General features: G+C 60.5%; 3 protein-coding genes across 3 annotated transcripts; 1 reads left to right on the forward strand and 2 right to left on the reverse strand.

Moving 5' to 3' along the window:
• Positions 1–2,278: 2,278 nt before the first annotated feature.
• FBXO24 (F-box protein 24) lies at positions 2,279–12,534 on the forward strand. The gene is made up of 11 exons (XM_056863586.1): positions 2,279–2,330; positions 2,540–2,667; positions 3,957–4,055; positions 4,151–4,337; positions 4,634–4,872; positions 7,228–7,489; positions 7,900–8,058; positions 8,847–8,968; positions 9,764–9,895; positions 10,618–10,788; positions 12,205–12,534. Exons 1-11 carry the CDS (start codon positions 2,279–2,281, stop codon positions 12,532–12,534), a joined length of 1,881 nt encoding a protein of 626 aa, XP_056719564.1.
• A 4,654-nt stretch (positions 12,535–17,188) lies between these two features.
• LOC130489796 (membrane progestin receptor epsilon-like) lies at positions 17,189–18,298 on the reverse strand. The gene has a single exon (XM_056863587.1). The coding sequence runs from the start codon at positions 18,296–18,298 to the stop codon at positions 17,189–17,191; it is 1,110 nt and encodes a 369-aa protein (XP_056719565.1).
• Positions 18,299–20,415: 2,117 nt separating this feature from the next.
• Positions 20,416–26,769, reverse strand: PCOLCE (procollagen C-endopeptidase enhancer). The gene is made up of 9 exons (XM_056863136.1): positions 26,660–26,769; positions 25,837–25,945; positions 24,648–24,909; positions 22,533–22,657; positions 22,197–22,333; positions 21,666–21,961; positions 21,376–21,447; positions 20,975–21,151; positions 20,416–20,585 (listed from the first exon to the last, which is right to left on the reverse strand). Exons 1-9 carry the CDS (start codon positions 26,767–26,769, stop codon positions 20,428–20,430), a joined length of 1,446 nt encoding a protein of 481 aa, XP_056719114.1. The 3' UTR covers positions 20,416–20,427.
• Positions 26,770–27,934: the final 1,165 nt, after the last annotated feature.

Genomic DNA, 27,934 nt, shown 5'->3' on the forward strand with positions numbered 1-27,934 from the left:
GGCCCCGGCCGAATGAGCGCGCCCGGGCGGACGCGGCGAGACCCCAGCCAAAGGGGGCGGGGCGCGAGGCGCAGCCGTGGCCTATCCGAGGCCGGCCACGAGGGACGTGGCCAATCGCAGGAAGGCGGCCGCGAATCCAATGGAAACATGGGGGGGAGGAGTCAGGTCTTCCTCTTTTTGCGCCAATCGAGCGCCGGAGGCTACAGACGTCGCCTGGCTTCTAGCCACGGAGCCGTTCCTGAAGAGAACTGACAGCCACTTAAACCAATCACCGGCAAAGAAGGCGGTTCGCCCGGCCCCCTTTCCCTTCAGCGCCTCGCACAGACGCGCGGCGTCGCTCCTCGGGAGGGCGCGCGTCACTATGTCCCAGTCTCGAAGTGGCCAGAGAGGCCTCGGCCTCATTTCCGCGCGCAGCCCAAGAGTGGAGGCGTGGCCTGGCGCGTGAGTGACGCCTCCCTGCCCTTTCGGCGGCAACGATCGAAAGGCTGAAGACCGAGGGAGGGGGGAGCTCTTCTTCCGCCGGCCCCGAAAGGGAAGAGTGGCATCACGCTGGCCAATCCACAGCAGAATCTCCCCAGGGAGGGAGGGCGCTGACCAATCAGAGTCGGAGGTGTCGCCAGGAGGAGGCGGGTCCTAGAAAGTTTGAAAGAGGAAACGCATCGCCAATCAGTGAAAGGAGGGCGGGCCGTTTATGCCTGATTGGCAGGCCTCTGACCCGCCTGCGAGGCGAGCGGCCGGGCGGTGCCCCGAGCGAGACCCGGATGACGTGGCTCGGCGGGGGCTCTGCGCAAGGAGACGCCGGGGCCGGCGTGGAGGAGGCCTGGCGCGGGCTGCTGGCGGGGTTGCCATCCTCCCGGTGGGGCCTGGGGAACTCCCGGGATTCCGCCTGAGCTGCCCCCGGCTGTAGGGATCGGTTCCCTCCCCCGGCTGCTTCGGAGGGCGGGAGTTACGCCCCCACACCTCCCGCCCACAAAGCTCCAGGGATTTCCCCCCCAGGAGTTGGCAACCCTACCGGGAAGGGGCGACTTGCAATGGGGGCCTCCGGCGCACCGTCCGCGTGTTTGTTTGCGAGGCTCCGGAGACGCCTCCCTTCCTGGAATCATCCATCACAGAGTGGGAAGGGACCCCCCAGGGTCATCTAGTCCAACCCCCTGCCCAATGCAGGGAACTCACAACACCCCCAGTGACCAGAAGATGGCCAAGGTGCCCTCCCCTCTCATCATCTGCCCAAATTCATAGAATCAGCCTTGCTGACAGGTGGCCATCCAGCCTCTGCTTGAAAACCTCCAGGGAAGGAGAGCCCGACACCTCCCGAGGAAGCCTCGTTCCACCGAGGAACCGCTCTTAGCTGTTAGAAAAACTCTTCCTAATGTCTAGACGGAAACTCCTTTTGATTTAATTTCAACCCCGTTGGTTCTGGTCCGACCTTCTGTGAGCAATAGAAAACAACTCGGCACCCTGCCCCTTCCTTCTTTACGAAGTTCTGGGCAGCTGACCGCAGAAAAAAGAGTACATAAAAGCCAAAAATGCAGAACCGCAGTTTAGGGCAGCTGGGAAACTTGACCAGATGCGGCTCTAAATAAACCCGCCTTCAGCGGCCTCCTGCCGGTTGAAAGGGAGAGCTGGGGGCAGCTCCCCAGGGAGGTCCTTCCGTAATTGCGGGGCTGCCACAGAAAAGGCCCTCTCCCCTGCAGCCACCAAACAAGCTGCTTCGATTAGCAGGGCAGCCAGGAGGGCCCCTCCCTCCCTCCCTCCAGGTGATCTTGGTTCCCAGGTCAGGGAGGAAGCAGACCCCCAGATAAACCTGGTCCCAAGCCACACGGGGCTTTGCAAGGCCTTGAACTGGGCTCGAGAGTGGATCCACGGCCCGGGTAATGGCTGTGGGGGTGGGGGTCAGGTGCTCCCGGTAGTTGGCCCTGAGCAGCGGTTCAGCCAGGGCATTGTGCACTCGCTGCAGCCTCCAAACACCCTTCAAGAGGAGCCCCAAGTAAAGTGCACTGCAGTACAGTCTGAATGTAAGCAAAGCATGGATCCCTGTGACTAGATCTGTCTGACCCAGGAGCAAATGGACCGGACGCACCAGCTGAAGCTGGGCAAAAGCATGCTGGACCATCGCAGCCCCCTGGTTTTCTAAAGCGACCCCTGTGTTGAGCAGCGCTCCCGAGGTGCGAAGCCGGCTCTTCACAGGGAGCGTCACCCCACCCACGACGGGAAAGGTCTGCAGTCCCTGGCCTGCCCGTCTGCTTACCCGGAGGGCCTCTGTGGCGTGGCATGTACGATGAGCGAGGCCCTCTGGGGCGCAGGGCAGCTGCCTTTGGGCCCAGGAGCAGGTGGACCCCTGGCACAGGGGTCACAAAGACAGCCCCGGGCGAGCGCTGATGTCACAGTGCCCCAGTTACCAGGGGAACCCTGGTCTCTGTGAAGCCAGCAGGCCTGCTATTATCACATAGTGCCATGTCCCCTCGGGTCCCTGACCATGTGGACAGAGGCATTGCAAAGCCTTGGCCATGCTGGGCCCAGCAGCAAGGGTGGGTCTGAGCGCTCGCCCCCACCGCACTGGCTCTGGCTGGGTGGGCAGACATGAGCGACAGGCACGTTGCCCGGAAATTCAGGAGAAGACAGCTCCAGCACTTCTCCCGCACCTCTAGCGCCGAGGAACCGCTTGGAGTGAGCATGCGACCTTTGCACAGGGAGGCTGCCGAGAGCAGGCAGGGCACGTGTGAGGAGGAGGAGGAGACCTACTCCGAGGGCTGGGGAAGGCAGCTCAGGGATCAGGCCCAGCGGGGCTCCTTCCTCTGCTTGGTTGCACACAGACAGCCTCGTTTACAACTCAGCAGATGGAGGGCCGGACTTCAGACCAAGGCTCACCTAAAAAAAACCAAAACTGGCAAACTCCACGCAGGTTGACTTTTTTCCTAGCAGATTTGGCTGTCCTGATGTCACTGGCACTCGGCACGTCCTGTAAAATCTCAGAGAAGTCCGTCAGAGCTGGATCTGTTGGGTCACAATTGGGACTTATCTCCGGGCATCCCAAATATGGATCAAAACAACATCACGGAGAAAAGTCAATTTCATGCTTACGTTGTCCTGTGCGTAATTACTCCATGAGTGTTCTGGAACTGCATGGAATCCCTTCCTAGCATTCATTGTCCACATTAATCAAGGGCGGGGGGGGGGGGAACCCTATTCTGTCCAGGGACTTCCCGTTTTCTGTCTTTAGAGAAGAGAATTCTTGCCCCCTGGTGCACATCCAGGGAAATGCACCAAGAACCACCGCAGGGTCGTGGTTACCTTAGGCTAGGATCTGAGACCTAGGCTTGAAGCCCTGCTCTGCCATGGAAGCTGGCAGGGGGGTCCTGGGCCAGGCACATCTCAGCCTAATCTACCTCACAGGGTTGTTGTGAGGGGGAAAGGAGGAGAGGAGAATGATGTAAACCCCTTTGAGTCCCCACTGGGGAGCAAGGAGGGGTATACCAGTAAATGTAGTAAAAATAGATAATAAAAGATTTTGTGCATCGTCTCTTGGAGTATTGATAATATTCCTCCAATTCCATTTACCCAGCAAAACTAAATTAGTGTGGAAGCCTTTTCAAATCAGTTTTAAGGACGGTGACTTCCTCTGAACCCCATGAACCCTTGTTTTGGGTGGGTACTGAGAGCTGTGGGTCAGTCGGAACATCTCCTTCGGCCTTCCCTGGCAAACCTCCTGTGCATTTTAACAGGAGTACAAGCAGCCAGAAATTCAGCATTTTCTGCCTGCAGCCGTTGAGCTGCTGTTGCTAAAGGTAGGAGAGCCATGATGCCAGGAAGCGAAAGGCCTCAGTTCTCGAAACTCATCAGAATTGGTTTCTGGCCGAAACCTGGGGTCCAGCACCCCTTCCTTTTCTAAACTGCAGGGCTGGCAGCCAGGTGGTCCGGGCCTGCTCACCCTCTCCCCTCATTTCCCCCCACCTCAGCAGCCCAAGAAGAAGCAGCGCAGCTCCTCCACTGAGACCACAGAAGAGAAGGCAGGCAGAGGAGACACCACCACCATCCAGTTTTTCCCTCCAGAGCTGGTATTGGAGCCGCGGGGGGGCGGGGAGTGGGATTTGGGAAAGGGGGTGACCCTTCCTGCACAGCAACTGAGTCTCCTTCTTCTCCCCCCCACAAGTTGTACTACATCATCTCCTTCTTGCCCGTGAAGGACGTGGTCGCTTTGGGCCAGACGTGCCGGTACTTCTATGAGGTGTGCGACAGTGAGGGTGTCTGGCAGAGGATTTGCCGCCGCCTGTCCCCTCGGCTGCGGGATGAGAACTCGGGGGGCAGCCGGCCCTGGAAGCGCTCGGCCATCCTCAACTGTCAGTATACCTGGGTGTGAAATGAGGTGCCGAGAGAACTGGGGGGCTCCAGGGGGGGAGGGTATTTGCACCAGGGAGAGTCTGGTGCATGGGGAAAGGGTGGGGGGGAGGGTGCCTGCACAAGGGGGAGGAAGGGCAGCCGTTTGGAGAAAAAAGGGTTCAGCGTGAACCCAAAGTAGGCTTTGCCCTCTGCTCCCCCCCGCCACACACACACCCAGGGAAGGGAAGGGGGTTGCTGAGCCAGCTCCTGCAGAGAGACCCAATTCCCCCGCCCTGGGGGTCTTTCTGTCCCACAGACACCAAGGGCTTGTACTTCCAGATGTTCAGTGGCCGCCGGCACTTTGTCAGCAAGACCGTGGCCCCTCTGCTCTCGCACGGCTACCGGAAGTTCTTGCCCACCAAGGACCACGTCTTCATCCTCGACTACAACGGCACCCTCTTCTTCCTCAAGAACGCCCTGGTCTCCTCCACCTTGGGCCATATCCAGTGGCGCCGGGCCTGCCGCTATATGGTGCTGTGCCGCAGTGCCAAGGATGTACGTGCCAGGGAGGGGGGGGGGGAAACGCTCACCTGGCGACAGATGCCGAAAGGGGGGGTGCAGTTCCAAACAGCATTTCCTTCCAGCACTGCATTCACCACGGGGAGGGCACCAGGTATGGCCCAGAATGTGCAGGGGAAGAGAGAGTCTCCTTTGTGAGCGCGTTCCAGAGAAACGGCACCTTGCTGCTGCTTTCCCAGCTCTGAGGGTCACTCTCAAGTAGAAGGACCTCCGAGGAGTTTAGGCCCCTTCCTGTGGACCCACCCTGCTCAAAACTGGCCAGGTCAGATGGCGTCTGTGGCCTACCAGGGGGAGGGGCTCTCCAGGAGCACACGTAGCCCTCTTGGGGAGGAGAGCCCCTGCTGCTAGTCCTGGTCTGTGTTCCTTATGCCACTGGAAAAACTTTTCTGTCCCCCAACCTTTTCAGTCACTTCTAGGAAGGACTTAAGTTAGAGCCGTTCCTCAGTGGAACAGGCTTCTTCGGGAGGAGGTGGGCTCTCCTTCCCTGGAGGTTTTTAAGCAGAGACTAGATGGCCACCTGTCAGCAAGGCTGATTCTATGACCTTAGGCAGATCATGAGAGGGAGGGCAGGGAGGGTTGTGTCAGTGCTTGGCTCTCGTGGCTCTTTCTTGCATGCCCAGGGTAATGCCTATCGCCACTCTGGGCTCAGGAAGCAATTTTCCTCCAGGCCAGATTGGCCAGGGATCCCGGAGGCTTTCTGCCTTCCTCTGGGCATGGAGCAGGGGGTCACAGGGGGAGTTGGGGGGAGGTAGTTGTGAATTTCCTGATTTGTGCAGGGGTTGGACTAGATGACTCTTGAGATCCCCTGTGGCTCTCTGTTTCTACCGCAAGCCTCGCTATGTTTCCTGAGCAGCAGCAGCGTCTTTCTGCGAAAGAGAAACAAGATGAGCTGTGCAGGAACTGGGCTTAGAGCTGCCCCCCCCCCCCACTTTCTTCCTGTGCCACTTTCGGCCACCTTACACCAAATGAAGCTTTGCCCAGCACTTTTGGTTCCAGCCAGGCAAAAGCCTTCCCCTGTTCCCTGTCTGAGGGCCATGACCGGGAACGGCCAAAGACTCCGTTAAAAGAGTGAAACTGCGGGGGGAGGGGCTGTGGCTCAGTGGTCGGAGCATCTGCTCAGCCTGCAGAAGGTCCCCGTTTCAGTCCCCAGCAGCATCCCCAGTTAAAAGGACCAGGGTGGTGGTGATGGTGGTGGTGGTGGTGAAAGACCTGCACCTCAGACCCTGGCAAGCTGCTGCCAGCCTGAGTCTCTGAAGAAGGGAGCCGGGGCTCACGGAAGCTCCCTCCTCTGCCTGGAATGTTGTCAGCCTTTAAGGCGCTGCTGGACTCGGGCTCTTTTCTATGGCCGGCCGGAGTAGACGATACCGATGTCGAGGGGCCCGGGGTCTGATTCCACACAAGGCAGCTTCTTGTGCCTTGTGTGTATAAGCAGGACGGAGCAGGAAGAGTCTGCAGCTGGCAGGCCTTACAGCTAGGCCATGTCAACCATATAATTTCGTCTTGATGGTTTAAAAAACACGTACAGGAATGCGATCTGAATAATGAGACTGATTGTGTAGATGGGGAAGAAGAAGAACCAACGGATGGGCTCCAGGATCCGTCCTCATCTCATCCCATGACAATGATGGAGGGCGGAGCCTGAAGAAGGGGTTGGCCGAAGGCCCACCAGTCCCTTCTTGAGCTGAATGGCGGGGGCCCTCCTTGGGATGCAGGCAGCCCCGGGTTCAGTCCCTGCCGACTCCCTCGATTCTGATCGCGGGGAGCCAGCTGGATCAGCAACTCTGACTGGCTATCGAGGCAGCTTCCCTGGTTCCACTGGAGCCCCATGACCGCTCACAGCTGTTACGCCACATCTGCCCTTAAATCAAGCCAGGGGCTTCGACTGTTTTGACCTCCAGGGGGCGAGCTAGAGATGGGGAGTGTAGGGCCTTTGGACGTCTCGTTTAGGGTGAGGGACTGAACCCACACTTTGCTTTGAATGCCCATCTATTGGCAAGTACATAGGGGAGGTTCATTCTCCTCAAGGGACAGGCTGACAAATAGTTCTGTGCCCCATAGATTGCCACGTGGGCTCGCCTAGGCCAGCAGAGACTCATGCTGCAATGTAAAAAAACTGTATCACTTGACCAGGACTTTCGGTCTTCTTTGCCATAGCAGTTGGCAACTCTTCAATACCTTTTGGGGGACAAGAGGAAGGAGTTCTTCCAGGGTCCTCAGATGCAGACGGCGACATCCAGGGCCCTGTTGCTTCCCCCTCTAGAGCAACATTAAACACAGCTCCCTGCAGCCACGTTTTCTGATCCCTGGCATCCTTTCTTTTTCTGCCTGCAGTTTGCCACCGACCCCAGGAGTGACACGGTGTACCGCAAATACCTGTACGTGCTGGCGACCCGGGAACAGACGGTAGCCCCCGTGATGGGGCGCAGCGAGGCCCCTGTAACAGCTGCCGGCAGCCGCCTCTGTGACTGCGTGGAGGTCTACCTGCAATCCAGCGGGCAGCGGGTGTTCAAGATGACGTTCCACTTCTCCATGAAGTTCAAGCAGATCGCGTTGGTGGGGCAGGAGACTGAGAGGTCCCTCCTCCTCCTGACAGGTGAGAGGAGAGAGCGCCGAAGAGCTGCTGCTCCTCACGGGCACAGCAGAAGCTGGAGACAGACAGCGGCCACTTCCTTTGGGTGCATTTTTACTCCCGCTGTGGTCTCCCTGAGAGAGGCATTCCTGAAAGACCGCCTCTCCTCTGCTCCCAAACCTCATCATGTTACCAGTGTGGGACCCCTGCCGTCTTTTCCCAGAGTGCCTCTGCCTACCACGGAGAGCACTTCTGCATTGGGGCGCTCTGGGACTTCCTCGCATGGCTTGTGGGAGAAAGTACAGACAGGCCTCCGCATAGGCCCCACAGAAGCAAGCCTCTCCCATCCCCCAAAGAAGCCCCTGCCTCTTTGTGCGGCTTGTGCAGAGGCAGCCTGACATTCTCCCCTTGCGGGGTGGATCCCTTCTCTGCAGAGGAAGGGAAGATCTACAGCCTGGTGGTGAACGAGACGCAGCTGGACCAGCCGCGCTCCTACACGGTGCAGTTGGCTCTGCGCAAAGTCTCCAAGTGCCTTCCCCACATCTCCATCCGCCACGTGCACTCAAACCAAAGCAGCGCAGTCTACCTCACAGGTACCGTACAGCCCTGCTGGCCAGACTGGCCCCAGCTCAAAGGGAGAGGCAGACTCTGCCCAGGCCTCTCCGTCTCCTCTTGCTGCCCCCCACCCTGGCTCTTTAGCTACAGGTTCTGAGCAGCACTTGAACCCACAGCCAGATTCAGCAGGGTGTGGTGGTTAAAGCGTCGGACTGGGGTCTGGGAGACCCGGGTTCAAATGGAAGCTGGCTGGGTGACCTTGGGCCAGTTGCATGCTCTCAACCTAACCTACCTCACAGCGCTGTCTTGAGGATAAAACGGAGGAGAGGAGAGGAGGCTGAAGTTGGTTCCTTATTCCCAGTTCCTTATTCACATGGTGTGAGCCGCTTTGGGTCCCATAGTTTCAGCCTTTGGGAGAAAGGCCAGGTATAAATGAAGTAAATAAGTCACAAGCATCACAAGAGGAAATCAAGAGCTGAGAAGTGGCCAGGGGGGGCTGAGTAGGGGGAGCTCAGGTGGAGCCGGAGATTCGGGGGAGAGGGGACTAGGGAGGACCTCCCCCTTCCGGGGGAGGGGGACGCAGCCTGATGAACAGAGCGAGAGAGGCTGTTCCAGGCATGGCCGGGGGTGGGGTGGGGGAATTGCTTAGCAGAAGGTGCAGAGATGGGGACGAGAACAGGAGACAGCAGAACTTGTGTGGGTGAAGCAGAGAGCAATCATGGGTGTAGGCGGAGAGGAAGGAGGCCGTACTCTGGAAAGGGATTTTGAAGAGCAGCTGGGGGGCTGGCTGAGATGGCCCCTCAATGCTCCTCTCTCCCCTCTGCAGAGGAAGGGGCCGTCTACTTCGAGGTCCACTCGCCTGGCGTGTACCGGGATCTCTTTGGCACCCTCCATGCTTTCGACCCACTGGATCAGCAGATGCCCCTGGCCCTCTCCCTTCCAGCCAAGGTAACACCGAGAGGGGCAATGACCCCCACCCCACCCCCAGCTTTATGTGTGTGTAAAGTGCTGTCAAGACACAGCCGACTTATGGCGACCCCTTTTTGGGGTTTTCACGGAAAGAGACTAATAGAGGTGGGTTGCCAGTGCCTTCCTCTGCACAGCAACCCTGGTCTTCCTTGGTGGTCTCCCATCCAAATACTAACCAGGGCTGACCCTGCTTAGCTTCTGAGATCTGACGAGATCAGGCTAGCCTGGGCAGATCCAGGTCAGGGAACCCCCAGCTTTAGGTAGTACTAATGAAGGAAGCAGGAATGAGAGGGGCCTCTGGGATTTCAGCGCCAGGGACCAGGGAGCTGGCTGGCTCTGTCCCTTTCCCCTTCCTATCCCTGTTGCTATCGTGCTTTCCACCGTCTGGCCCTGGAAACCACCACAAGCGGTGGGCAGCCAGACAGTCGGTTCCCCACCCCCCATGTGTGTGCCTGACGGTGGGTGAGCCCCCCCCCCTTGCAGTTCATCAGCAGTGCCAGAGCAAATAACCCAGCCCGGCCCTCTGGACTCCTGGATCCAGGACTGTCAAGGGAGGCTTGGGACCGTGGGCCTCCCCTCGTATTCCTGACTGCTCCCCCTTGCCTCTGAGGAGCTGCAGTCTGCACGTGGGCAGATGCCCCTTCGGAGCCAGGCTGGGCGGTGGCAGCAGGCTCTGAGGTAGAGGGGCAGGGAACCCTGCCTCAGGTCGAGACCCGGGATGCCCCACTCCTTCTGCCCCGTTCCAGCCCTCAGCCCTTGTTTTGCCCCCTCCAGGTGCTCACCTGTGCCCTCGGCTACAACCACCTGGGGCTGGTGGATGAGTTTGGCAGGATCTTCATGCAAGGAAATAACCGCTACGGTCAGCTGGGCACAGGAGACAAGATTGACCGTGGGGAGCCTGCTCAGGTGAGAGGGGAGGGAGGGGCACGGGCCTGCCAAGTGGGAGGCAAGGGGAGGGGGGAACGGCAGACTGCCAAGTCCCCAAACCGCCTTCCGAGGGCTCGGCGCTCCTGGGGGACACAACTGCTGAGCCGGACCCGTCCGTTTACCAGCCTCAGCCTTGGCTCCTGGCAACAGCGTTTGGGCCTTGCTCTGCTTTAGGGGGTGAATCTTCCCGAAAGATACCATACAGAAAACCAGGTGGAGTACTATTCTCCCTCGGGCCATTCAATCCCATCCATCCCTGCAGCAGCAGGAAACAGGAGGGGCCGTGGCTCAGTGGTAAAGCCTTTGCTTGGCATGCAGAAGATCCCAGGTTCAATCCCCAGGGACATCTCCAGTTAAAGGGACCAGGCAAGCAGGTGATGTGAAAGACCCCTGCCTGAGAGCCATGGAGAGGGGCTGTGGTTCAGTGGTAGAGCATCTGCTTGGCATGCAGAAGGTCCCAGTTTCAATCCCTGGCATCTCCAGTTAAAGGGACTGGGCAAGCAGGTGATGTGAAAGACCCCTGCCTGAGACCCTGGAGATTCACTGCCAGTCTGAGTAGACAATACTGACTTTGATGGGCCAAGGGTCTGATTCAGTACAAGGCAGCTTCATGTGTTCCTGAATGCAGCTTGGATGGGGGGGGGGGTTGCACAGAAGCCTCCGCCCTCCTCAGACCCCTTCTCTGTTCCCCTCCCATCCAGGTGCACTACCTGAAGTGCCCCATCGACCTCTGGTGTGGCCTCAACCACACCCTGGTGCTGAGCCACAGCGGAGACCTGGGGAAGGACCTCATGGGCTGCGGCTGTGGGGCAGGGGGCCGTCTGCCCGGGTGGCCGAAGGGCAGCGCCTCCTTCATCCGGCTGCACATCAAGGTGAGGGGTGCCCCCTGTGTAGAGTGCAGGGGTGGGTGGAGCATGGCCTAGGGGCTCCTTGCCACCTTCGGAGGAGGACCTTAGGCAGATCATGAGAGGGAGGGCATCTTGGCCATCTTCTGGGCATGGAGTAGGGTCACTGGGGGTGGGGGGGGGAGGTAGTTGTGAATGTCCTGCATTGTGCAGGGGGTTGAACTAGATGCCCCTGGTGGTCCCAGCTCTGTGATTCTATGAGGAAGAAGCCCAGCATTCCTGGGCAAGCCCCAGAACCTCAGCTTTTGTCCCCCTCCAGCCCCTCCCCATCCAATCATAGAATAGAATAGAATAGGAATAGAATCATAAGGTTGAAAGGGACCACCAGGGCCATCAAGTCCAACCCCCTGCACAATGCAGGAAATTCACAACTACCTCCCCCCTCCACACCCCTAGTGACCAGAAGATGGCCAAATTGCCCTCCCTCTCATCATCCGCCTAAGGTCACAGAATCAGCATTGCTGACAGATGGCCATCTAACCTCTTCTTAAAAACCTCCAGGGAAGGAGAGCTCACCACCTCCCGAGGAAGCCTGTTCCATGGAGGAACCGCTCTGACTGTCAGAAAATGCTTCCTAATGTCTAGATGGAAACACTTTTGATTTAATTTCAACCCGTTGGTTCTGGTCCGACCTTCTGGGGCAACAGAAAACAACTCGACACCCTCCTCTATATGACAGCCCTTCAAGTCCTTGAAGATGGTTATCATGTCCCCTCTCAGTCTTCTCCTCTTCAGGCTAAACATACCCAGCTCCTTCAACCTTTCCTCATAGGACTTGGTCTCCAGACCCCTCACCATCTTTGTTGCCCTCCTCTGGACACGCTCCAGCTTGTCTACATCTTTCTTAAATTGTGGTGCACAAAACTGAACACAGTACTCTAGTTGAGGTCTAACCAGAGTGGAGTAAAGCGATACCATCACTTCGCGTGATCTGGACACTATACTTCTGCTGATGCAGCCCAAGACTGTGTTTGCCTTTTTAGTTTTGTCTTGTTCCCCCCCCCCAAAGAGCAGCTTTCTAAAGTTAAAAACAGAGCCTTTTCCCCTCACAGGCCAAGATGTCCATGGCCAGGCTGCCTGAGGTTTCTAATAGTCAGAAAGTGGAGACACTCAGCCCCTCCCCCACCCCTCCCTGTAATTATTCCAAAATTGTTTCTTTCCGCACCATTGAACTGGAACCATCATCATTTGGTATATAAAACAACAACTCCTCCAAACTGGGCAAGAAAAATGGGCCCCCACTTTTTGCAATGTATGCAGATATAGGCAAAGTTGCCAAAGGGCCCCAGGGCTTGTGGGGCTTGCCCTCCCAGCAGCTCCCCTCCTCCTGGCACGCAGGGCCTCTCCTGTGTTGGCCTCTCACTCTCTGCCTCACTGCTGCAGGTGCCGCCATGCGTCCGCCGCGTCTGCTCCACTCGGGAGTGCCTCTACATGCTGTCTAGCCACGACATTGAGGAAGTGCCCGCCTACCGCGAGCTGCCCGCCAGCAAGGCAGGGCTGCCCTCCAGCGACACGGAGGCCCTGGCCGCCCGGGCATGCGAGGAGTACCTGAGCCAGCTGCACAAGTGCCCAACGCTCGAGGGGCGCATGGCCAAGATGAAGGAGGCGGTGGGCAGCATGCCTCTCATGACGTTCCAGAAGGATTTCTTCTGGGAGGCTTTGGACATGATCCAGCGAGCAGCTGAACTCCGCGAGGCCCCGACTCCCAGCTAGCTCACGGATCACGCCCCCCCATTCCTCCTGTCCCTCTTACCGCCCCTCCCCCCCACATCATGGATTATGATTGAGAGATAGAGAAGACTCCACAATGAACCATTGGGAATAAATAAAACACAAGCACCACAGATGTCCGGCAACTTCCTCTGGACCAGGCAGGGGGGAGCGATGACCGGCCGTCCTGGGACCTCTGAAGGGCCGGATGCCCCTCGTGTGCCCACGCAGCTGCGCCAGTCCTTCCCTTCCTTGCCTGCCCGTCTCTGACGCACCTGCTCTAGCATCCCCTCCAGCCAGTGAGTTTCAGAGCACGTATATATAAAGCGTGCGGGTGGGGATTTTTATTTGTAATATGGCTACACATGGTGAGTTTCATAGGGCAGCCGGGTTGGTCCTCAGTGGGCCAGTGAGACTGAAGTCCGGTGGGGGGGGGGGCGCCTTAGAGACCAAAAAGATTTTCAGGGCAGGAGCTTCTGAGAGTCTGACAAAGGGAGTTTTGGTACCTGACGAAAGGAGCTCTGGCTCCCAAAGGTTTATACCCCGAAAAGCTTGTTGGTGTCTAAGGTGCTCCTGGACTTGAATTGAGCTGCTCAGCCCATTAATTATTAACAGTCAGGAGAATAAAGACCACAGAGCAATCTCTCTCTCTCTCTCTCCCTGCCTCTCCCCCAGGGAATGCTAGTTCGAGTGCCAGACCAGGATTTGGGAGACTCAGGTTGGAATCCCCCATTCTGCTGTGGAGCGTTGCTGGGCAACCTTGCACCAGTCACGCACCCTTAAACTGTCCTACCTCACAGGGTTGTTGAGAGGATAAAATGGAGGAGGTTTCTGTAAGCTGCACCGAGTCCTCATCGGGAGGGTATAAATGAAACGAATGAAGAAATCTTTCCCCCACCGAGAGGGCAGCAGTCTGAGGAAGGGCAGCCAGGTGCCAGTTTTAGCGCACGTGATACCGGGGGCACTGCGCATATCCTCCGCAGCAGCTCAAAACTCGCTCAGCTTAAAAGGCCTGCTGTGCCACGTCTCTCACGGGGAGGCCAAAGGCCCCGGGAGGACTGCCCTCTGATCCCAGGACTAAGTCTGCCCAGTGCCCAAGGACGCTGGCAGGCAAGCAGGCGGGCGCTTCTGGATCACCAGGAGTTCGGCCGGTTCAAAGTTCCCAGCATTCACTGGGGGGAGGGGACAGGGAAAGAGAAGGAGAAAGAGAGGGGGCCGGAGGGTGCGCAGGTGGGGGAGGCAGCGGCAGCCCCAGATGATCCTTCAGGCCTCAGAGTGGGGATTGAAGTACAGCCTGTAAGGAACAGCCGAAGGCAGGCACCAGAAAGAAACCCCCAAAGGCCCCACTCCCCCTTTTCCCTGAGACGTGCGCTGCTCGGCTGCACAGTGAAGTCTCCCCCCTCGATCTCCTGGGGTCGCTCACGGGTTTCTGGCCTAGAAAGGCTTGAGCAGCCATTCCTGCCGTGCCCAACCATTGATCTGTCTACATGCGCTGGGTTCCGCGGGTGTGCGAGGCTAGTTCCTGAAGGCCCCTGTCCTGGTGCAATTTTGCCCGAAAGCCTTTGTGGGCTGGGTGTTTAGATTTCTTGGGAGGCCAAAGGCGGAGCAGGGAAGGTGAGGACCGGGACTCCTGGCAGGGCCACCTCGGGAGTTCAGAGGCCTCGTTCTCCTCCCTCTAAGGCCATCAGAAGAGGAGAAGCAGGCAGGTGGGGCATTGCTCACCACACCTGACAAACATTGCTAGGATCCCCAACCAGATGCCTGGGAAAGAGGTTACTCTGGGTACATCGCACAGGGGGAGAAAGCATCCCTCCCTCCTCCAGGGCTATCCTGCTAGCTCTCTCCGGTAACCCCAGGGCTTAATTGGGCCTGGGGTCACTAGAGCTTGGCCCAAGGACCTGTTGCAGGAAAGGGCCACCTGAATTACCAAGGGGCCGAGCATTTTCCCTGCAGGGAAGTGCTTAGGAGTTTTTGGTTTAGAAAAAGATGAGGGCATGGCAGCGGCCCATAAAATCGTGGATGAGGTGGAGCGAATGGGTACAGAGACCTTTTTCTCCCTCTCCCGTAGTACCACAACTGGTGGGGGCCCAATGAAAGGGCTGGGAAGGCAGCTTCTGGGCTGAGCAGAGGCGGTCCTTCTCCACAGAGAGCAATGGCCCTGAGGAATTCACTGCCGCAGGATGTGGTCCGAGCCGCTAGCTTAGGTGGCTTTAAAAGGGCATGAGACAGACTCCTGGAGGAGGAGGAGGGGTCTGTCAGAGGATCGGAGTCCTAATGGCTCAGCAGAGCCTCCATGTTCAGAGAGAGTGCACCTGCCTCCCTCGCCTGCTTGTCATCATCCGGTGGGCTGCTGTGAGAAGCAGGATACTGGTCTAGACGGACCCAGAAGGCCTCTTTGGACATTCTTTGTGGCACCAGGACTTGGCCTGGGAGAACGGCTCTGAGCATGGGCCAAGCCCCACCCCTCCAGCCCCGACATGCTTCAGATCCGTTTGGTCTTCTCCTTCTGAGAGCCCGATTCCCCACTGCCAGGCTTCAGACCCCCACCCCCACCAAACCGGCTCCCTTGAGCAGAATGTCTGCCAGCCCTTCTCCTAGAGGCTTTTGGGTTTCACTTTCACCTTGATGCACTCCCAGTGCAGACACGGGGTGTGTGTGTGTGGGGGGGGTGTTCCTCCTTCTGTCTTTAGCCCCAGAAAGGAGAAGTCTCCTTCCTCTGCTTGCCGAAACCCCACCAGTCAGCGCAGTAGCTCTGCTCCGCCTGCACCAGCAGAAGGGGGGCCTGGCTGAGCCCCCGCCTGCTCTGGAAGTTCAGGGGCTTCTGGGGAAGACCACTGCCCGGGTCACCTGGCCTCGGCCGGCTCTCCTCCTCTGCGCTCAGCCCACCTCGAGAAGGCGCCTCTTTCTGCTCAGGCTGGGCTGCATCTGGGAAAGGGGAGGTGGGATCCCGGCAGCAGGGGACCAGTGGCAGAGCCCTGCAGGCTCCGCTGAGGGGATGGGCCCAAGTCGGCAGCAGCCAGGGCATCTGCAGAAGACCTCTCTCTGCCAGTCAGAGGAGACCACTGTGAGCAGGGTGGCCCGGGCAGGGGGAGGCTGCCTGGGGGCTGTTTCTACTAGTCCCTCTTGGTTAATCTGCAGCAACTGGAGGCACGCTGCTTCGGAACAGGGAGGCTCTTTTTCTGGCTGTCACGTCTGGTAAACACAGACCCATCGGCAATAGATTTATCTAATCCTTTTGTTAAGAGCCTGCTGCCATGAGTTTCACAGACTGTCTTTCATTCTTCTCTGACCTATTGCATGTTTTACTGGATAACCCTGATTTTTGTGTAAATATTTTCCTTATTTTTTCACACACACATAACTCATCCCTAATTTAAGAGCCTCTTCTAAACAGGAGTCAGACGGCACCTTAAAGATTAACTACATTGAGCCTCCATGAGGCAGAGCTCGTTTCATCAGATGGGTGAAGTGTCCATCTCTGGCACATCCACAAAGGCTTTCTTATTACTGCACCGCCCTGGGCAGAAAAGAGGCCTCCTAGGGCAGCCCCAGGGCCTCCACTTTTAAAGCCCAAGCATCAGCACCTGGATTATCCCAGAGGGAAGGGTGGCGGGGGGGAGGGGGTTGCAGCCTCCCCCTCTGCGGCCAGTTTCAGACAGCAGGAAGGGATGGCCCGCTGGCCCTGCCGGCTCGTCTTCCCCACCTTCTGCAGCTGTCACACCACACAGCACTGACCTCAATTTCTCTCTGTGCAAGTGGGGGGGGGGGGAGATGGCTTTACGGCCTCAGGGCCAGGGAAGGGGCCAGTGGTCCTTTGGTGGGGCGGGGCGGCCCCCAGCTGCTGAACGGGCCTGTCTGGAGGTGACCGGCACAAGTTTCCACTCCAGCTATTTTTACTGCGCCTTTCTCCCCTCCCCCTTTTTTGTGCATTAAACACAACGCCATGTGTGCGTGGATATATTTAGGAAGAATTAAAAACTGTCCTGTGAGCCTGGGAATCGCACAGCGGGGAGGGGGCTGAGAGAGGCAGGTCAGGAGAAGGGCGACTTTCTCGGAAGACCTTGGGGAGTGTTTTGCTTTTTAAAAGAAGAAACGCAGCAGCGTGCCACTCTTCCAAACCCCACTGCCAAGCCCAGGTGGCCCCTTCTTCAACTCCCAATCTCCCCCGCCCCGCTTCCCCCTAGAAGGCAGCCCACTTCTGACTCCCCACAGGATTTGGCCTTAGGGGCACAGGCAGAACCCTAAGGAAAGGCCCTTCCTCGAGGCCCCGGATCCTCCGCAGAACCTGACATCCTGCCTCCCAGACACCCATGGAGACCTCGCCTGGCAGCATCCACCCCCCCAAGGCCACAAATTTGCCTGTTGGAAAATCAGCCCTGCTCCAGTCTCCATCTCTCCTTCCACTCCCTGCAGAAGTGCTGTTTGCACAGGGAGTCAGGGATCCCAGCTACCATCGCGCACCCGCCCCCTCCAACAGACAGGGTGGGGGCAGGACCTCCTCATTTATTCCATTCTTCTCCATTTCATACACACACACCCCAGCCCCTCCACAGTCAAATCCAGTGTAAGCTGTAAACGGCCGGGTTTCCAGCACTCCCGGCCTCGGCCTCTCCCAGCACCCATGCAAATCAGTACGCCCGAGTCTCGTTGGGCCGCCTCAGTCCCCTTTCCTGGGCTTGTCTTGCTGCTGGCTGGCGTAGGCTCTGGCCCCGAACCAGCCCACGATGCCGGCCAGCAGCAGGAGCAGCAGCAGCATCACTCCAAAGGTGGAGAGGAAGGTGGGTGCCCTGGGCAGCGGCGGGGGGCCCCCCGTGCCCAGCTCCTGGATCTCCCCTCGAATCATGTGCAGCTCGTCCAGGATGCTCATGAAGGTGCAGCAGTGGAACCACTGGTGGCTGTGGCCCCAGATGTCGAACTTCCCCGGGCTGAAGCGCTCGGGGATCTTGCTGACGTTGAAGACCCCCGAGGCCAGCAGCCAGAAGCAGTGCCGAAGGAAGAAGCGGCCGGTCCCTGGGCCCCCGCCAGCCCGCCACAGCTTGTGGAAGACGGGGGCGGAGACCACCACGAAGGGCAGCAAGAAGACCAGCGTGCGGATCAGGTAGCGGTACCGGGGCCACTGGTGACGGGTGCTGCAGCAGGCCAGCGTGCAGAAGAGGGCGATGAGGCAAGCCGTGGGCACGTACAAGGCCTCGAACCAGGCGCCCACCCGGCCCTCCGGCGCAGACAGCCGGTCGACGCCCTCCCCGCCCGGCCCGGGGCCGGAGGAGAGGTTGGTGGCGCCGGGAGCCGGTGCTCCCGGGGCTCCTCGCGGATGGATGTAGTAGAAGTAGGCCAAGGAGGAGCCCACGGTGTAGGCGCTGATGGTCCCGTAGTCGACGTAGAAGCAGATCTCCCGGATGGGCAGCGACATGGAGTTGAAGAGGTGCGCCATGCTGCTGGCGACCAGGAGGCCGCAGACCCCCAGGAAGTAGTTCCAGAGCGGGTAGTAGAAAGGGTCCAGCAGCTCCCGGGGGCCGGGGGCCTCGCCCCAGAACTGCTCCAGGAAGCGGAAGGCGAAGACGAAGACGGCCAGGAAGTGGGTCCAGAAGTTGCCCGTCTCGTTGGTGGGCCGGAAGGCCGAGAGCAGGCACTGGGCAAAGGTGTAGCCCGGGCAGCGGTAGCCGCTCAGGATGAAGCTCTCCGTCACGCTGGCCGGCACCTCGCTGGAGCGCAGCAGCAAGGCCCCCCGCCCGCCCGCCCGCCGGGGCATCTGGCCACCCGCGCCCATGGGGCAGCTGAGCCCCTGCCCACAGCGGGCCCTCACCACAGCCCCAGAGGCAGCCCTCCTGCGCTGGAGCAGGCCTGGGGGCCACAGGGAAGCCTCGCCATCAGCCCAGCCTCGGAGCCCGCGCCCCGGGGCGGGGGCGGGGGGGGGCTCAGGGAGGAAAACGAAAAGCGCTGCCCGGGCGGGCGGGCGGGCGGGCGGGCAGCCTTGCGGGGGGGGGGAGCGGGGGCGCGCGCGCGCGCACCGTTGCTAGGCTGAAATCTGCCTGCGCTCCGCCGGCTCGGAGCGCGGCGGCGCGGGGAGGGGGCCGGGGAGGGCTGCCGCCGCCGGGCCGGAGCCGCCGCGCGTTCCGCTCCCGGGGCCTCCCGGGCGGGGGGAGCAGGTGCCCAGGGGCCGGGCGGAGGCGGCCGGCGGGCACAGCTCGGCCCGCTTCGCCCGGGGGGAGGCGCCGCTGCCGCCGCCTCTGCCGCTGCTGCCTCTGCCGCCGCCACGCGGCCCTCGGGAGCGCCGGGGAGGGGAGGGGAGGGGAGGGGAGGGGGGCCGAGGGATGCGCTGCCCGGCGGCGGCGGCGGCGGCGGCGGGGGGGGGGAGGAGGAGGAGGCGGCCACCTGCCCGGGCGGGCTTCTGCCGGGAGGCTGCAGGTGCCGCTTGGCGTCGCCGCAGCCCCGCCCAGGAGGCCGGGCCCGCCGCCTCGGCCCGGGGGCCGGCCGGAGCAATGGCGGGGGACGCGAGCGAGCGAGCGAGCGAGCTCGGGCAGGGGCGCTGGGCCGGCCTGCGCCCGCCACCCGCGCGCGGCTCGGGCCTCCTGCCGGCTGGATGCTGGGCAGCGGCGCCGGCCCCCCCCCCGCCCCCCGCGAAAGACGGCCGACGGGCCCCCTGCGCCTCGCCGCCCTGCCTCAGGGCCCGGCCCGCCCGGGGGTCGCCTGGGGGCCGCGGCCGCGGGAGCCAGCCGGCCGGCCGGCCGGACTCGGCCCCCCCCGCCCGGCGTCCTCCTTCCTTCCCCCCCGGTGAGCGGCCCCGCGGGCGCCAGGTGGCCGCAGCGCCGGCAGCCCCGAGGGGGCGCGCGGCGCGGCGCGGCAAGGAGGGCGGGCGGCCTTCGGGCCCCGCGGCCGGGCGTGGCGAGCGGGCCGGCTTGGGCGTCAAGGCGGGCGAAGCGGCTTCGGGCTCCTCGGCCCGGCGGGGACTTGCGGCTTGGCGGGTGGAGGCGGCCGTCGAAGAAGCCCCCCCCCCCAGCACGGAGCGAGCGGCGGAGGGAAGGGGAGCGGGGGGGGGACCTGGGGGCAGGAGCTCTAGGCTGGGCGGGGGGAGCGGGCTGGAGGGGGCTTTCGGGGGGACGCGCCGCCCCTCCCCTCCGACGCCCCCACGGCCTTTCCGTCCCTGTCGGTCGCCCGCTCGCACCCTTCCCCCCCCCCGGCCTGGAGCCGCCGCGCTTCCCTGGCGGGGGGGGGGGGTTCGCCGGCCTGGCCGGCCCTCCGCCCCCCTGCCCCGGGCCACCGGGAGGCCGCGGGGGCGCCGCCGAGGCAGCCGGGGGGCCCGCCCGAGACCCGCCCGTCGGCCCCTTCGGGTGGGGCGGGGCTCTGCTGGCCAGGCGGGAAGGCCCCCCCCCGACAGTGCGGGTGGGCGAGGCTCCCCTTCCCAGGCCGCGGCAGCAGCTTCAGGTGTGTTTGCGGGTGGTTCCCCTCCACCCCTTTGCCAGTGAGGGGGGGGGGCTGTGCTACTCTCCCCTGACCTCTCAGCGTGGGGCATCCCGCTTCCTGGCCCAAACAGAACTGGACCCCCCCTTCTTGACAACATCTCAGCTCCAGAGCCAGCCACCCCCCCTCCCACAGCAAGCCCTACCTGTGGGGTGGGCTTCTGCCCTGGGTAGAGAAAACCCTGGCGATGCCGAGTGGGCAGGCAAGCAGGCCACGCCGCTCAGGCACATCTGCCAGGCCCACAGCAGGACAGAGGCAGAGCGAGGCCAAACCCCCCCCCCCCGCTGTGGTGCTCTGGACCCTCCCTGCTAGCGTGGGAGGGGACAGGGGTAAATGAGCGCCAGGAGGCCAGGAGCAGGATTTTCCCCTTTTATTGGATATAGTGAGCCAGGTGTGGGGCCCGGAGGCGGGGCAAGAGGAGAGGGCCTACAGGTGAGCTCAGGTCCGGTTCCTGGCCGCAGGGGCGGGGCAAGGGCGCCTGCTGAAGTTGGTGAGGATCTGGTGCTGCTGCTGGCGGAACGGAACCACAAAACTGCCGGGGGGGAGGAGGCCCTGCCCATCAGCACCCACCTTGCCCATGAAGACGTAGCTGGCACCTGCAAGGGACGAGACACGGAAAGCTCCCGAGAGACGCGCCAGGGGTGCAGGGGCTCCCGCGGGCCACAAAGCCAGGTGGCTGCAGGGTCTCTCTCCTGCCTGGCGTGGCCCCAATCCCAGGCTTGCCTCCAGCAGAGCCAGGCGCCACCTCTGCCTCCCTCCGGATTATACACTTCCTCCAGAGTGGGTCTTTTTCTCCAGCTAATTTCATGGGGGCAGAATTAAGTTGGACCCTGGCGACAACTTTGACCTTTGGCGACCCTTTAGGACCGTCCCCAGGCCCTGGGGCATCCCCACGAACATGTTGGCCTGCAGAGGAGACCTGGAACACCACACCAGCCAAAGGGAAGTGGCTGGCTGGCTCCCAGGTGGCCTGATCTGCACTCACCTTTCTTGAGGATGGGGCATTGTCTACAAGGCACTTCCAGGCGGAGGAGGACGGAGGCGTCGCTTCCTGCTGGGGGGAGACTCAAGGCGCCGGCCTTGTAAGTGTTCATGAGCAGCACAGTGGCCGTCACTCTGCTCCCAGCACCTCGGACGGCTGTTTTCACGGTCCCCATGAGCACTGCACAAGCCAAGAGAAGAGGGAGCCATGAAACGGCCGGTGGAGGGGAGGGGGCATTCCAGACAACTGCCTTGGAGCAGGGGCTGCTGCGGCCACCCAGGCTGGCAGAAGTGGGGGGGGGATTCACGTGCACGCATGCCTTGCTGCATTGCCAATTCTAACCCCGGTCTCTGAAGCACACTCCCCCCCACACAGGCGCACGTCCATGCACCCACACATCTCACCAAAATCACTGGTGCAGAAATTGCTCTGGAGCGTCCCCGTCCGGCGGCATTGCTGCGGGCACACAACATCACCTGCAGGCAGCAGAAAAGAAGGGGGTCGTAACCACGCCTCCTTTCCAGCAGAGCCCCCGCCCCAGTGCCTGCCTGGGCTTCCCAAGGGACAGAGCTCTGCACATGCTCAGGGCCCCCGTCCTGTGCCAGGACCCCAGGATGCCCCCCGCTTCCTTCACTGCTCAAACCCCCTTCCAGGGCAGAGACCCACTAGCCAGGCTCTGCCAGGGCTCTCTCACTGGGGGGGCTGGTCGCTGTGGGCACTGCGCCGTTGGGCCGAGGTTTCGTCTTTGGTTTCTGGGCCGGCGGCTGTCTGGGCTGCCCTGCTGGTTTGCTGGTGGGTTTGGGCCTGGGAAGGCTGGGTCTGCTACCCGGCTTAGTGCCCGGGAAGACGCGGCTGGGGGGCTCGGGGGCAGCTTTGTCCACCAGCTCGTTGCGGCTCTTCACTAGATAGGAAGCAGAGAAGCCGTCGGCCGTGACACTGAGGTCAGAGACAAACTGGACCAGCAGTTCATTTCCATCCGAGTAGACCGGGCTGAAGAGAGAAAAAGGAGTGAAGGGGTTTCTGCCCTCTGGAGCCAGGGACACCCCCCCCCTTGGGCACACAGTTGTTGAGCTGTCCGGGCTTCTCTCTGGAGCTCTGGGCTTTCTAATCTCTCGTCGCCCTGGGGGGGAGTCTGAGGTGTTCTCCCCCTGCCCAGGAACCCTGATGAAAAGTTATTGTGAAATGACACCCAAGTAAGTTTTGACCCCAAAAGGTGGACCTGTACCTGGGGGAGTTGTCTCCGCAGAACTTGCCAATCCGATTTGAGTCATCCCGGTCACCCCCGTTGAAAACTGCAACGTAGTCATAGCGGCAGTAGGTGTCCGGCTCCACGTCAAACTTCCCAAAGGTCAACGCGATCACCTGGGGCGTGCCGAGATGCACAATCAAACTCCCACCCGGAAGCCTTTGGGAAGGGGGCGCTAGCAACGATGACCGGGGGGGGGGCAGCTGCACAAGGAAGGGGGTTGGGTGGGTTGTCAAGGAATGGGGGGTGAGAAAGTGGGGAGGCCATGCTAAGGGGCCAGGACTGGGCTCCCACCCACCCCACACACACACTTACCTTGTCCTTTGGGGCAATGATGTGCCAGGAGCAACTGATGCCTGGGGGGTAGTCACTCTCTGGCCAGTTGGGGGTCTTCAGGCTGCCATGGGGCTTCTCCAGTTTCCCCCCACAGAACTGGTTCTCTGCAAAAGGAAAGAAGTGAAGAGGAGGCAGAGACGGGGTGGGGGGAGAGACAAAGACTTCAGGTGTGCAGGTGAATAAACCATCGTTGCAAATGCTTCTTGTTCAAAGAGGAAAGGCAGGCAGGGGGTTGCATATGAGGACCTGCTTTGGTGGCAAGGAGGTGGGGCGGGGAGACAAATGCAGCCTAGCTTTCCCCCCCCCCATTGCTCTCTCTTGAATCTCTCAGAATGCAGGGGGGGCTGAGTGCTCTTGGTGTGGCTCTTCATCCTGTTCCAGGTTAGGTTTGAAAAACGCGCAAGAAACGGCTGAGATTTCTCCACAGGTGAACAACCTTGGTATGAACTCGAGGATGCGCTCCTCCTCCTCCATGAACCATCTCCCTGTGTAGAAATCTCTGCAGACAGAAGCACTTTGTGCATTAACCAGTGGCCGCAAGGCAGCCTTTCTCACCTGTCACAAGCAAGCCCACAAACAGATGCATGATGCGCCCTCTGTGGCAAACGCACAGCCAGGCTGTTTACCCACGTGCAAAAAGAGCACACAGATAACATAACAAAGCTCTTGGGACACTCACACAAACACCCGAAATTGTGCAAACTGTTCCCACCACATAGAAGCTAGGCAATTGCTGCACATTCCCTGGCAGGCCTATGGCTCTTTCGCAGAGCCTTTCTTCTGGAATGGAGTGCTCCAAACCAAACACGTCTTTAGTTCTGCCCTCCTCAACAGGGTCTGTTGTGTGGGTGCTGGATACTGGTCAGCTGTTAGGGCCTGCTGCTTCCCCCTTCCCTAGTGATCAAAGCCCTGGGCATGCACTTGGGGGAAGGGCTGGGCCAGCATCCTGCAGGAGAGGGGGGTGAGCAGCTGGGGGGGGGGAGGCCCCCAAGGGAAAGAGAACGCTGCTCAGCAAAACAGCAATTTGGGAGAGTGCAGAGTCCTGGCTAATGATGGGTTACAAGGGAGTTGAGGATCCAGCATTGGAGAGTCCAGCTTTCACCAGCTGGGGGGACAGAGGGAAGGCAGGAACAGCCCAGCCTGGCCTAGAAGGCAGGGGATCATGGGGGGGGGGGTGTCAGATACCAGCAGGCCCCCTGTCACCCCAGCTTGGCCCCTCACGCTGGGCCTCCCCTACTGTCAATTCAATGGAGATGTTTCCCAAGCAGGCACCCCCAGCCAGCAAAGCAGCATCCTGGCCTTTCCCCCTAGACTGTGCCATGAGGCACAGCAGCTGCACTTATGAAAGGGGTGTGTGTGTCCCAGAGTCTCATACCACCCCAGGAGTCGATATGAGGGGCACCCCATTTCCATTGATTCATGGGCACCCTAAAAAATGGTCTGGACATTGGGGTTTGGAGTGGCAACAGCAAGCAAACGACATGAGATGGGGGGGGGCCTGGCACACCCCCCCCACCTCCTCCCATTCCAAGTCCTGATTGGGGTTGGGGGGCCTCAACAGGGTTGATCTGTATCTTCCCACATCAGGGCTTCGTTTTCATGGGAGGGAGGAAATTGTAGAGTCTTTGGCACTGGCACAGCCCAACTCTGGGGATTCGGCTATTCCAGAATGGAAACATGACAATTTACAGATTTAACCAGCTGTTCGGTAAGAGATTCCAAAACCTTCCCACCCCAGAATTTATCGATTAAACAGGCTTTATGTTAATACTGAAAAGCTTCCTAGAATTCACCGACCGGCTCTGCGTGGTCAGGCGGTGGGTCGTTTGTGGGGAAAGAGAAAAGAGTTTGTTTCCAGCACAACTGTAGCTGTCAAGACACAGGAAGTGCCTGATTAATTGAATTCAAACGTGAATCCAAAACATAAAACGGCCCACAGGAAACGAAGCATGTTTTCCCAGCATCCCCTCTGCTCCGGGCAAAGGCGCTGAAGGGCTGCTGGGTGCTCCGTGAGAGGGGTCGTAGGCCCCGAGCCCCACAGAGTGGTGGGCCAGGGGCGCCTTGGCCTGGCAGCGGCAGGAAGGGTCTCCTTACCATTGACGTGAGGGAGTCCGCCACTGTACCACACCAGGAATCCTCGCCCACCGGTGCCTTCGTCGGACACCATCTGCAGCATCATGCGGTTGCTGGTGGAGAGGACGGCCCCCGGGCGGAAGGTGCCGCAGAAGCGGCCGAGGCGCTGCCCTTCCACCGCCTGGTGCCCGTTGTAGACGTCCAGGTAGTCGTAGCGGCAAACGGGGTCTGGCTCCAGGTCAAAAACCCTGAAGGACAACATCACCACCTGGCCCTCCGGCACCTGGAGGAGCGAGACGGTGGTCAGAGCCAGGATCAGGCCGTGGAGGAGAACAGGAAGGGAATCCCATCAAGACTCAACCCCAAACAGTGCAGGGGACCTCCCTAATTCTCACCCCACCCCCACCCCCAATGACATTCCATATTATGCTGGCTTTTCAAATGTAACAGTTTTTTTCTAACAGTTAAGAGCTGTTCCTCGGTGGAACGAGGCTTCCTCGGGAGGTGGTGAGCTCTCCTTCCCTGGAAGTTTTTCAGCAGAGGCTCGATGGCCACCTGTCAGCAATGCTGATTCTATGACCTTAGGCGATCTGTTTTTGATCTTGAGAATCTGTATGAGCTGTCTTTTGTACTATGCCTACTTAAGGTTATTGAATTGAATTGACCTTAAGCAGATGATGAGAAGGAGGGCACCTTGGCCATCTTCTGGGCATGGAGTAGGGGGTCACTGTGTGTGTGTGTGGGGGGGGAGGTAGTTGTGAATTTCCTGCATTGTGCAGGGGGTTGGGCTAGATGACCCTGGTGGTCCCTTCCAACTTTATGATTTTATTCTATGTCATGTTTTGAGATGGAGAACAAAAGGAAAACCCCTTCATCTGTTATGTGAGGATGACATGTTGGGGGAGTGGTGTGTGTGTGTGGGGGGGAGCATATCGTATCCCCTGCCAAGGCTCTTGTTGTGAGCTTCACCCAGACTCTGCTTCTGGCTTCCAGACTCACAAGGGATTCATTTATGCCTCCAGTGTGGAGTTCTGGAGAGGGTTACAGGATCCAGTGCGGGAACCTGCACTGGTGCCATCCCGGCAAAGTGTTTCTGAGTGAGCACAGAGTGCTTTATTTTTCCCAGCCAGAAACTACAAGCAGCCCCCACCCCCAGTGCTCTGCTGGTCTGCTCTGCAGGCCCTGACCCCCCTCCCCAAGGGGTGGTTACCGTAATGGTCCAGGTGCATTTCTTGCTGGCAGGATAGTGGGCGGGGAAGCCCTCGCTGGCGATGTAGCCGGTGTCTCCGGTATGGTCGCCCCCGCAGAGGAAGACAGGTCTGGGCAGAGGGACAGAGAGAGGAAGCAGTGGGGCCTGGCAGGAGGGGCCAGCTGTAGCCCCCCCTCTGTCGGGGAGAGCCAGGATGGTGTAGTGGTTAAGAACGGTGGTTTGAAGCTGTGGACTCTGATCTGGAGAACCAGATTTGATTCCCCCCTCCTCCACATGAGCGGTGGAGGCTAATCTGGTGAACTGGATTTGATTCCCAGCTCCTACACACCAAGCCAGCTGGGTGACCTTGGGCAAGTTACAGTTCTTTTAAGAGCTCTCTCAGCCCCACCTCCCTCCCAGGGTGTCTGCTGAGGGGAGGGGAAGGCGATTGTAAGCCGGTTTGAGTCTCCCTTAAGTGGTAGAGAAAGTCAGCATATAAAAACCAACTCTGCTTCCCTGGCCCCAAAGAGCAGGAGGGCGCGCCCTAGGCAGGGCCCAACTAGTGCTGGGGACTCCGGGCGGGTAGCAGAGCCGGACTGGGGGGAAGCCGCGCGCCCCGGAGGCGAGCCGCAGCCCTCCGCCCCCGCGCTCCTGGAGGGCCCGCGCTCCCCCACCCCCCTCCTTCCCAGTAGCGCCGGACGGCCTGGCCAAGAATTCCGGGAATCCGCTCGGCGGGCTGGGCTGCTGGCAGCTGGCGCAGCCTAAGCCCTTCCAGATGTGCCGGAGGGCGCGCCCCCCCGGGGCTGGCCGAGGGAGGGGGGCGACTGGCGTCGGGGGGGGGTACCTGGTGTGGTTGCCGGCGGGGGCGGCCGGGGGGTCCTGGGTCCGGCTCAGCCGCGGCAGCCAGAGCAGCAGCTGCAGCATCAGCAGCGGGGCGAGGGCGGACGGCTCCATTGGAGCGGGGCGCTGCGCTGCGCTGCGCTGCGCTGGACGGGGCGGACGACGAGCGGCGGTCCCAGCTGCTCCTGCCGCGCCGCGCCGCGAGGAATGGCTCAGGCGGCCGGAGGGGCTCCGGGGAGGAGGCGTCGGCCGCCTGCGAGGGGGCCGGGCTGGGCCGGGCGGCCAGACCCCGCGGGCCGTCGCGGGCGGGACTCCGGGCAAGCGGGGCTCCGAGCGAGTGCAGAGAGCCCGCCCAGCCTCCCCCGCAAGCGACCCGCAGCGCTGAGGGGGAGGGACTCAGACTCTGAGACACGTGTTGTACGTTCAGACGTGCTACACGTTCTCCCGCCCTTATGAGTGGCATCGATATGGGTAAGTAGGGCAAGATGCTGTTTCTCGCTAAGGAGGCATCAGCTGAGGGTTGGCGGAGTCTTCCATCCCCCACTGAGGTCGGTGCCTCAGTGTGTTGGGTCAGTCTGGGGGGTGGGCAGTCTCCGCTCCTCAATTGTTTCTGCCTCTCTTGGTTAGTGAGCGGATGCTGTTTTGCACGCGCGTGTCTCTGCCGCGTGAGCCGAAAAGCAGGAACTTGAGCAAGGCCAAGCAGGCTGCACGCCGGACTCAATCTGTGGGCCTGGGGTCGGTGTGGGTCTGATGCCAAGAAGCTCGGACCATTTTGTCCTGAAGGGTCGGATTCACTTCCCGACTCTACCCTCTTTGGGTGAGGAGCTGATTTGCGCTCGCCCACGGGGGCTCATAGATCCCATTGGATTCCAGAGGACCCTGCGGGGTCTTATTCCCCCCCCCCCGCCGCGATTGATTCTCCAGATGTGCTTGTGGAGGACTCCGGCTCTCTGCACCCAATGATGGAGGTGCACCCGCCGCCCTCTTCACCCCTGCCGAAAACGGGGCCCCGGTACACCGAGGAGCTTCCGAAGATGGACCGGGAGCTTAGAGAGCTAGAGGGAGTTTGGCGGCGACGTCGTTTGTGAACGCCTGTGAGGTGGCGGCGGTGGAGGCTGCCCAGGAGTATGCGGCAGCAGCCTCCCCCGTGTCTGCTAGCTCTTGCCCAGCACAATTATTTAGGATAACTAGATCTCTTACGTCCCTAGGAGGACAGCCACATTTAACCACGAATTTGACCCATAGCTGTGAGGCATTTGCGACCTTTTTTTGCGGATGA

This window comes from Euleptes europaea, chromosome 18 (genome assembly GCF_029931775.1).
Source record: "Euleptes europaea isolate rEulEur1 chromosome 18, rEulEur1.hap1, whole genome shotgun sequence".
NCBI lineage: Eukaryota > Metazoa > Chordata > Lepidosauria > Squamata > Sphaerodactylidae > Euleptes > Euleptes europaea.